Source organism: Solanum verrucosum, unplaced genomic scaffold (genome assembly GCF_900185275.1).
Source record: "Solanum verrucosum unplaced genomic scaffold, falcon-dt-bn FXZP01000279.1, whole genome shotgun sequence".
NCBI lineage: Eukaryota > Viridiplantae > Streptophyta > Magnoliopsida > Solanales > Solanaceae > Solanum > Solanum verrucosum.
This window is the reverse complement of record NW_026020289.1, coordinates 996,315-1,007,635: the sequence shown is the minus strand read 5'-3', so window position 1 is coordinate 1,007,635 and position 11,321 is coordinate 996,315. Positions and strand designations below refer to the sequence as shown.

Below are 11,321 nucleotides of genomic sequence, written 5' to 3'. Positions count from 1 at the left end.
AGGTATTCTTTTCCTTTTCTTTAAACTTCTTCAAATTTTATTATCCTACACCTCAGAACTCGGGTAGCTTTGAAGCTATTTCCTATTCAAGCAATCCAATTTTCACAGAGGATAATAGATTTCAAGTTGTCATAATAATAGCTAAAAAAAAAATGATAACCGAAAGTTGTATTGAACAAAGAATAGCTAAGATATCGCATCAGAGGTTATTCTGGATATTGTCGGAAGAACTCACATGAAAAGCAAGCTTCGTAAACTAAAATTTGGTTAACGAAGCAGCGTCGGTGATCCTAGTTTCAGCATCTTGCCTGAAGTTCTAAGGTTTTGACACTGTTGTTGTCAATCGTAGTTGAAGAGGTCATTTTCCTTTTGTTTCTTTCACCGGCACTTGTCTTAATCCATTGATTTAGGATGTCAAGAAGTTGAGTACATATTTACTAAGAATCAATGGGTCATTCTTTAAACAATTTGAATATAAATTTCATCAAACATGTTATGTACAAAGGAATATGATTACTAAATGAGGAAAGAAAATTAACTGCACTTTCCGTGACTTCAAAGATATGAGCGTGCGAGCTACCAGACTGCTCTAACCCACGCCAAAGATAATAACTTAAAACTAATAGATAAAAAGAATTAAATGCGCTCCTCCACCCTATCTGTACAAACTGAATAGCCCATTTATACAGAATGGTAAAGGGACTACTATGATCATCAACCATAGAAATAGAAATAAAGTGTTAATCATTACCGACTTGATCTTGTTGCTCCTGGCAATAAACATGCATGAACCATTTCATGAACCATACATAGTAAAATAAAGACGATGAGGTCATTTGTTCAAGGGAGTGACAGAGGACACATTTGGCCTTTGGGCTTTCAAAAATGGATGATCTCCATCAAAAAATAACATCAAGGAGCTTAAGTCAAATTTGTTTAATTAGAGTCCATATTGCAATCAAATAAAAAGAAGGGATACGATTACAACCAATTAAATTACCAAACGTTGTTCCCTGTATCTTGAAATTGCACATAAGTATTGTGTGTCAAAGTATCACATCGTATGGAGTCTTCATTCTATCAACAATTTAATTCAACAACATAAAGCAGAATCATAGAGAGTCTACTATTACACAAGTGTACACATTACTGAATAATCAAGTCTAATGAAAAAAATAACTTAGAGAGAATAAAACCCGATAATTAATATTTCTATAACATAGAAGACATCATGGATTGCTCTACTTTACAATAATGTTCTCAACTACAATTCTCCAATCAACCAAATCATATAGGAAAAATAGCCGCTGGAAAAAAAAACAACTCACTCTACCTTCTTATTTCCTTTTGCTCGCATGAACTAACAAAACACATGATATAACATTTTAATATACATAAAGAAGGGACTTCATAATCGAATTTCAGACATAACATTTAATCTGATGTGGATCTGAGGCACCTAAAAGAGATTGCCCATTAATAATATATCAATAAGAACATCATTATGCTGATGATTACAAATTTCATGCACAAATTTTCTGCCTAATACAGATGATACAGAATTTGAGAGGAAAATATAAAGTGGAAAAGTAAGGTTACGACAGAGTGGATGGATATTTACAATCTATATGATCAACGAAATTCAACGGTAACACTTCATCGACACAAAAAACTAACAGTTTTATGATGCATTACCACCTAGTAAAGCTATGAAAACTATGATGGTAATAATAAATTCATATTTTTTACTCAAATGGTAGGAAATGAAAATCTTAAGAGTGACTTTTTCAGTGTGTTTAATGGAGTAACATATAAAGAACTAATCTGACATATAGTGTAATGTTGCTCACTTATTTACCAACAGACAAAGGAGAATGGAAGGATGATTAATTAATATGTGTTCTTGCCTTTATAACGTGTGAGTAAAAGGATTGGCCATCAATTGGGACAGATTGAAAAGGTCAATAATGTATAAAATCATAAAACATGAGGGAACAAAACTTGTTCCAACCAAACTTAACTAAATTACAATGTTTTTATCTTTCAAGAATAGATGCATGCTTACTATAGTCATCGGTTGATTGATGATATGATGAATCTGCTCATTCGGTGGAAATAATGCTCAGCTTGTTACAAGTCAAAATATTAACCATGTGATCTAGCTATGGTCCTGTATCTTTTTTCCTGAAGATTTTTTGGTTATCAATATCTTCTCCCTGCAATTGTTTTTTATTTAAATGAATCTATCAGTGTCAAACTTTTTATCTTTTCTGAGAATTATTGTTATTGATTTTGGATGCTCTTCTCAATGGGTGCAGGGTGTGAAGATTGTTGATCTTAATTGAAATCTTAAGACACTCATTATGAGATTGAGTCAAATGGCTAGATTGTTTTGAATAATTGTAAGGAAAGTATATTACTTACTCGATTTTCTCCTTCTTCTTCACTCCTTTCAGCTTTATCTCACTATTTTAGTTAGTCTCTGAACTTTCTTCAGGAGTTCTCAATAACAATAGCATAATTCTAGTTGAGCTCCTCGAGGGAGTTGACTGGAATTCATTGGAAAAGAAATTGATTGTCCTTTAAGCTTCAATCTTCATAGAAAATTATGATGAGCCCTATCAATGACCAAAATTGTTTTAAATTGAAATGAACTAAGAGACGCACAGTAAACATGAAGAAGGATTACCTTGCATAAGCATAAATGTAACTTTCACATTCTTTTGAGTTCCTCAGCTAGCACCACTCGATGTAATATCACATTTAAAACAGACGTCTTCACCTAATCTACAAACGTCGATCAACCAAATCAATCAAAAAAGGAGAAGAGTGCGTGAATCCATTAATTACCCCTCAAAATCAACTAATGTACAATTAGATAAGCATGAAGAAAGATGCACTATAAACAGGAGTCTATGTTCATGAAAGAGGGTTTCATACTATTTGATTTGTTTCTCAACTAAAGGTGCATGTCAAATTAAATAGTCAATAGTGCCTCAAACATGACTATCTTAACCATTCTTGAATTCTTCTTTAACATAATTTTTACTGTATAAGTCATATTTGAACCAAGTCATATTTGAAAGATTACCAATTCACAAATCTAAATCATTTTACCAAATTGAGCTCATCTCACAACTGATCAAAAATTAACAGAGTTGATCAATTAGTAGCACACAAAAGAAATAAAAATAAGTGTACACAAAAGAAATCACAAACAACTCATTACTATCATCTAGATCTATTCAAATCAACAGCCTTTTCTTCTGAACCCTAATTTTGAACCAAGGAAATAGAAATAATTTGAGGAACAAAAAATAAAATAAGTGTGAAATAATCAACTTAAACTTGTAGAGCATTTGTCAAAAGATAAAAAGAAGTGTTCAATTAAGTTGGGCATATTATGAAGCATCAAAAATAATTTCGTTGCTAAGAAGAGAGCACCCATGAAGAAGGTTAAAGAACTCATTAGTGTCATCTCGCTATGAGTTCTTTTTCCTTCCTTCAAAGACTCTGACACTGTTAATAGCGACGATACATACACATTCCGTCGTTTTCATTGGAAACAAAATTGGTATCCCTGTTACACTTCCTCGCTGGAAACCTCTGACATGTTTGTTAACATTTTCCTCCTCTCAGTGAAATACACCCAAAAAGTTTCCAATCAACCAATAAAACAATAGATATTTATAGGTATACTAATAGAGAATAAGAGATTTACTGATTTAAACTAAGCAAGAACTTCAAAATTCCAACTTGAATGTGGGATAATCAAAGAGAGGCAAAGAGAACTATAGGAGGACACAAACAAAGTAATAATGTATGGCCATCTGACCACGGTACACGTGGTTCATAGAGAAAGAAAGGAGTACACATGTTTATCAACCTACTGTACATGTCTCTCTAATGTAGAGGAGCAAGTACCAATTTACCCCTAAATCAATTCACAAATGCTAGACAACTTTAAGTACAATTTAAGTTGCTTTCCGTACAAACACATATTGCAGTGTTCGTCCTCTCTAACTCTCATTTCTAAATATTGGTAAAATAATATAATATATATAGATTCTTGCATTTTAACATTCAAATTTCTTACTTTTGTCTAATTTAATATCTAGTTCATTTATTTGTATTTCTTTGGCTTGGTCGAAAAAAGAGGGGGTTGATTTGACCTAATTTATTTGTGTTTGATTTTGATTTTACAAATTCAACTTCGTTTGTACCCACACAATTCTTTTGGCGAACACTAAAGGTTGCGTTTAGATATGATTTGAAATTAGAATGATTTAAAGTAACAAGTTAATTTGTTTTTTTTTTTTTTGAAATAGAAGTAACAAGTTAATTTGTTTAGACGTGTAATTTGAATTTCTTAAATTGTACATTTTTCGTATAACATAAAAATTCCACAAGTCATAAGAACTATTAAGGGTGTGTTTGGTATGAAGGAAAACATTTTCCAGAAAATGTTTTCCAATTTTCTCATGTTTGGTTGGGTTAAATGTTTTGGAAAATGTTTTCCAAATCAACTCATTTTCCTCAAATTCAAGGAAAATGACTTCCCTTCAAAACTAAAGGAAAACATTTTCCAAACCTCTCTTCCAACTTCAAATTACAATTACTTTTTTGTTGAAAAAATCAATTTATTTTGTCCCTACTCTCAAAACAGCCCCCCAACCACTCCCCAAAAAATAATAATTTTAAAGCTTATTTTTAATAAGTAAAATCCCGATCATAGATCACCCACTCCCCTCCCCGGCCAGCCCCCCTGCTCCCCCCACCCCACCCCCCCCCCCCCCCCCCAAAAAAAAATTGAGTTTGTTTTTAAGAAATATTTTCAACTTCAAAATTTCATTTTTTCACCATACCCTTGACACCCCCACCTGCCCACTCCTACCAGCCCCCCCCCCCCTTCCCAAAAAAAAATAATTTAAATTTGTTTTTAAAAAATATTTTCAATTTCAAAATTTCATTTTTTTCACCCCTACCCTCGACCCCCACGCACCCACCCCCTACCAGCCCCCCACCCCCAACCCAAAAAAATAATTTTAAGTTTGTTTTTAAAAAATATTTTCAATTTCAAAATTTCATTTTTTTCACCCCTACCCTCGACCCCCCACGCACCCACCCCCTACCAGCCCCCCACCCCCCAACCCAAAAAAATAATTTTAAGTTTGTTTTTAAAAAATATTTTCAATTTCAAAATTTCATTTTTTTACCCCTATCCTCGACCCCCCACCCACCCACCCCCTACCAGCCCCCACCCCCAAAAAATAATTTTTAAGTTTGTTTTTCAAAAATATTTTCAATTTCACAATTTAATTTTTTTCACCCCTACCCACCCCCCCGGCACCCCACCCACCCCCTACCAGCACCCCCCCCACCCCCAAAATAAATAAATTTAAGTTCGTTTTTAAAAAATACTTTCAACTTCAAAATTTTATTTTTTCACCCCAACCCTCGACCCCACCCCCTACCAGCCCCTACCCCCAAAAAAAATTTAAGTTTATTTTAAAAAAATATTTTCAATTTCAAAAAATATTTTCTACTCTAGTTAAAATAAAAGATATTTCTCAAAAATATTTTTCATTCATAAGTCAAACACTAAAAAAAATTTCCGGAAAATATTTTCTACTCACCAACCAAACATGAGAAAATAAGTCAAAAATCAACTTGTTTTCCAGGAAAACATTTTCTAGGAAAACATTTTCCTTCATACCAAACACACCCTAAATTTCTTCAATTCTTATACATCTATCAAATGAGCAAATTATAGTTCAAAAAAAAATTAAAATATCCTAAGACGTCACATTGATAAATTACAGATTTTGATGTTACTTTTATAAATAAGTATTTGCTATTATAAAACTTTCAAATACACAGTTATTTTTAAAGATTCACTAATCAACAATAATAGTAATGACCTACTCTTTAATATAATTCCTCACATAAATTAATTTCTTTACGTTGAACATAAGTATTTATTTTTAAAATTTAAAAATGATGAGTCTTTTTTTAAAAAAATAAAAAAATAAAAGTATTATTAGTGTAGCTATACGCCTAGGGGTCGTTTGGTTAGAAACAAATTATCTCGAAATTATTAATTCCTAGATAAGTTACTTCATCATGTATTTGAGATAACTTATCTCATTACTAGAATATAAATAGTCGAATAAATAATTTCAGAACTGCCTAATACTCAATTCAAAAGTAGGACAAAAGAATCCTACATCTTATCAGTGAAATTATTATATTTTATATCAAATGCTCTCGAATACTTACTAATCAAAATTTTATACTTAAAAAAGAAATAAAATCATAAATCAAATGATAATTCTGTTTTTTTTAAGAATTTAAAATTATAATCACAAATCGCATATCCAAATTGTTGCATAAACTGGGAGGTGGACAATTATCCAGGTCATAGTGTTCATCTACTCTAATTTAAGGTCCACATACATCTGACTTGACAATCAAGTCTCAACTGACAATAGGTATATAGTATTTATTATAGGTAAGAATATACTAATTAATGATTTTTTTTTTTCAGTTCTCAATAATTCATTATCTTAATATTTTTCAGAAAGCTAGCATGGTTATAATTACGTCACCAGATCACTATTTGATTTATTGTTTAATTAATCCTAGGCCATTTTGTAATTACATTCTTCTAACTTCTCAAATTTATATAATAAGAGGTGCAGTCAGCATTTTTATTAAAAAATTTAAATTTGGGGGAAAATTATAATATGTTATCGAATTTTGATAAAAGACTTATTTGGGTCAATATTCGTTAAAAGTTTAGTTCATTTATATTATTTTTCGTTTGAAAAAAGGTTCATACATGCTTATTTAATTGTTAACGGAAAAAAGTTTTAAATTTACAAAATTATTTTTTACACGTAATCAATTATGATTTGTCCACATCATTAATTTAATTATTTTTAAAAAAATGCTCAAATATGTTATCATATTAAACTTTGCGAAAATGCTCATATATGTCATCCGTTAAAAAATTGATTCATCTATCTATGTTATTTAAGTCAACAAATAATGACATGAATAGGCTTTTTCTCAAATAAAAATGACATATATATGAGCCAAATTTTTAACGAATGACATAAATGAGTTTTTCTCAAAATTTATAGACATATTTGAATCTTTTCCGCTTAAAATATGAAGAATAAATATATGAAAAACTAAAGAAATTTAATAAAAGATAATAATTTTAATTTAATCATAATTAAATAATAAAATTTAATATCAAAGAAATTCAGATGAAATCTGTAGACCTTTGGATTACAATAATTCGTTCACCATAGTGTAGCGGTACAACTTAGTTTGATGAAAGTCAAATGGTTATAAAAAAATAAAAAACATAAAAAAATAATTGCCGGTTGGCACCTCCACTACCTTGGAGATGCAACTTTAGTATCAACTGCCTAAGCAGAAAAATAGGAAAATTATTTATTATTTATTTTGTGTAAAAAAATATATTCTTTAATTTGAGATATTTAAAATTTATAAGATTAAAAAATATTTTGTCTGATTTAAAACTGTTCTTAATGTTCTTTTCTATTATGTAGTAAAATATATCCTATTACGATAGTGTATTAAGGTGTTTCTCGCCATTTATTGAAATGACGTTATATATGTTTGTTTGTTTTTTACTTTTTTTTAAAAAACTTGTGTTTGAATTATCATGGACAAACAAATGGGAACGAAGTTATCGGCAAGTTTATGAAGTATCGAAAATATTATTGGTTTCATCATGAAATTTTTGATAGTTTTTTTAAAAAAAATTACTTGATTAATTAAACTTATATACATATTTGATCTTTCAAATCAATAATATACCCTCTTAAATTCTCGTTATGTTTAGGGATATTCTCAACACTTTTTTCATTTTTTAATTAAGATTATCATATTTTTATAAGAATTTAAGACCACTTATTATGTTACATGACTATATTGAAATTTAATTATCACATACAGATAGAATAAGTATGAGGAGTAAGGATGAGGTGGGGTCTTTCTGACAAGTTAGCGGTGGGGAGGAGTGATCCAATGCAGTTTTCTTTAAATCAACAAGTGTTTCCCGATAAAATTTTATTCACATCCAACGAGTAATGCCAAAAAGCCCAAAGTAGACAATCTTTTTTTGACTGATTTCAGTGTAAAGTACAATTGCTTTTACTCTGCTTCTTATTTCTCTTATTCTATCTATTGATCTCTGAAACAAACTCAACTGACCCTTTTCAGATATCCAACTCAAAATTTTGCATTTCAAAGAATTGTTGATCTTGTGAAAATTCTTGTTGCTTTCTGCTGATGGTTAATGGAATATGCTTAATTGTTGTTTTTCAATTTTTACAAAATTCATCTTGACTATCAAGGGTCTGATAATCAGAATACTTTGAAACATAAAAAAGACAAAAAAAATAAAAAATGGCTATGGCAGCAACTGTTAAAGTAGTTCTTGGTTCAATTGCCTTTGCTGTATTTTGGGTATTGGCTGTTTTCCCTGCTGTACCTTTCATGCCTATTGGAAGAACTGCAGGTTCTCTCCTTGGAGCTATGCTTATGGTCATTTTTCGAGTCATAACTCCGGATCAAGCATATGCTGCTATTGATCTTCCAATCTTAGGTCTTCTCTTTGGAACTATGGTTGTTAGTGTTTATCTAGAAAGAGCAGATATGTTTAAATACTTAGGTAAATTGCTGGCATGGAAGAGTCAGGGAGCTAAGGATTTGCTCTGTCGAATCTGCTTGATCTCAGCTGTTTCGAGTGCCTTTTTTACCAATGATACGTCTTGCGTTGTATTAACTGAGTTTGTATTGAAAATAGCTAGGCAACAGAATCTACCACCACATCCTTTCCTGTTAGCTCTTGCTTCGAGTGCGAATATTGGATCTTCAGTAACTCCGATTGGGAATCCACAGAACTTAGTTATAGCAGTACAAAGCAAGATATCTTTTGGGAAGTTTTTATTTGGTATTTTTCCTGCAATGCTTGTTGGCGTAGTTGTTAATGCTCTGCTTCTGCTTTGTATGTATTGGAAGTTGTTGTCTGTACAGAAGGATGTAGAGGATGCTGCTGCGGAACTAGTTCCTGAAGAGGAAGTAGTTTCTCATCGGTTTTCTCCAGCCACATTGTCACATCTTAGTTCCTTGAATTCTCAAGAATTAAATCATACCTTAGATTCAATAGCTATTGGCACTTCTCCTAGAGTTAATGGTCACACAAATCATGCTGAGACGCTTAGAAATCGTGTCATTGTTGGAGAAAGTGAAATACAAAAGGCATTTGATTCGTCTAGGAATTCAAATGCCTCAAAAGAAGGAACAAATGATGGATCACTACTGAAAAGAGAGGAGAATGTGTCTTCAAAAAGAGTTTCATCTGTTGATGAATATGAAGATGAAAACTTCACAGCTTATGACGAAATGTGGTACTTTCCAAAAGTATGGAAAAATAAGTTGTGGAAAATATGTGTTTATCTTGTTACCATTGGTATGCTAATAGCTTTGCTAATGGGTCTGAACATGTCTTGGACTGCTATAACTGCAGCACTTGCGCTCGTGGTTCTTGATTTCAAAGATGCCAGGCCTAGCTTAGAAAAGGTAGCAGAATTGTTTTAACAGTAATCTGTTACCATTTGATGTATCTTATTCATTCTGTTCTTTCGATTGTACAGGTTTCGTATTCACTTTTGATATTCTTCTGTGGTATGTTTATCACGGTTGACGGCTTTAACAAAACTGGGATTCCAAGTGCTCTTTGGGATTTTATGGAGCCATATTCCAAGATAGATCATGCTGCAGGCTTAGCAGTTCTTGCACTGGTCATACTGGTCCTGTCAAATGTGGCTTCAAATGTGCCTACTGGTATGTGTCTCCTGCACTTTTTGAGCCCCTTGAACCTAAATCAACTCTGTTTATTTTTACTTCATATGCTTGGATTTCATTTCTTCGCTCATTATATGTTTTACGAGATACAATTGTTGGCTAATGTATGTGTACAAATAAAATATAAAACAAGTAGCTAAAGGGGTTAGGGAGAATGACATTTAATTGTGAAAAAGGTTCTATTGGAATTAAAAACTACCAAGACTAAGAGAAGTGTAAGGAGATGAAGAAACAGAGAAAACTGCATCTTAGTTCCAAACACGATAATCGTGCAATCATGTCTTATATACGTTAAATCTTAATTATAGTTAAAACGTTTATTTGGCCTTAGTATTGCTGCTCGGAGGACGAGTTGCTGCATCAGCAGCTGCAATATCTCCTGAGAGTGAGCAGAAAGCATGGCTCATCTTAGCATGGGTCAGCACCGTGGCAGGGAACCTTTCACTCTTAGGCTCAGCAGCAAACTTAATAGTGTGTGAACAGGCTCGTCGGGCTCAACACTTTGGCTACAATCTCTCCTTCTGGAGTCATCTCAAATTTGGAGTTCCGTCTACGCTTATTGTTACAGCCATTGGTTTGATGCTCATTCGAGGATGACACATTTTTCAGTCGCGTTACTGTGTTTTTGAAGCTTCAAATAGACAACTATCATTCTTGTGCAAGTGTTAGGGACAGTCTGGTACATTAAGTTCCCGCTATGTATGGGGTCTGGAGAAGGGCTAGACCACAAGGGTCTTTTGTACGTAGTCTTATCATGCATTTGTTGTTTCCACAGGTTGAATTTTTGATCTCTTGGTCACATGACAACAACTTTACCAATTCTCTTCAATCATGCAGATCTCATAAATCCAACATCTCTCTCTATATATGTATTATTTTACTGTAATCCAACATGTTAAGGGTTCATAATATTAAAGCTGACAGGTTATTCTTAATGTCAGATTACTTCCTTTATTTGTTTATATATATATATATGATATAATAAGAAACTAATAATCTTTTATTTGTTACCAAAAGAATAGATCTCAATTTCCAAACAAACATTAGTTCCAACCAAAATGTGGCAGTGAGATTATTTAAGGAATCTCATTGCATGTATTTGCTATAGACTCACAAACGCCATTCAATTCGAGTGTGTTTAGTATGAAATATTTTTCGAAAAATGTTTTTAAATATTTTATGTTAGATTGGTCAAAATATTTTGGAAAACGTTCTCTTCAAGAAAACAAGCTCTTTAAAAATGATGAAAATAATGAAAGTAGGAAAAATAAGTTTAATAAGTGACAATTTTTTCATCCACCTAACATCCCCAAATTCTTACCCCTTGATCGTCCCACCCCCACCACTCTTGAATCACCACTCCCTATTTTATCGCCTTCATATATTGTTTTGTTACATTACATATGTAAATATTT

At 32.0% G+C, this 11,321-nt stretch overlaps 1 protein-coding gene across 1 annotated transcript; it reads left to right on the top strand.

Annotated features, from left to right (window-relative positions):
- The first annotated feature begins 8,445 nt into the window (after positions 1-8,445).
- Positions 8,446-10,839, top strand: LOC125834339 (silicon efflux transporter LSI2-like). The gene is made up of 3 exons (XM_049513494.1): positions 8,446-9,621; positions 9,696-9,885; positions 10,238-10,839. Exons 1-3 carry the CDS (start codon positions 8,446-8,448, stop codon positions 10,501-10,503), a joined length of 1,632 nt encoding a protein of 543 aa, XP_049369451.1. The 3' UTR covers positions 10,504-10,839.
- Positions 10,840-11,321: the final 482 nt, after the last annotated feature.

What these genes read in the sequence shown, in the direction of transcription:
- LOC125834339 (XM_049513494.1), top strand. Translation starts at nt 8,446, where the DNA reads ATGGCTATGGCAGCAACTGTTAAAGTAGTTCTTGGTTCAATTGCCTTT. An exon ending in CCAGGCCTAGCTTAGAAAAG is followed by an intron (nt 9,622 to 9,695) that starts GTAGCAGAATTG and finishes TCGATTGTACAG; the next exon opens with GTTTCGTATTCACTTTTGAT. An exon ending in GGCTTCAAATGTGCCTACTG is followed by an intron (nt 9,886 to 10,237) that starts GTATGTGTCTCC and finishes ATTTGGCCTTAG; the next exon opens with TATTGCTGCTCGGAGGACGA.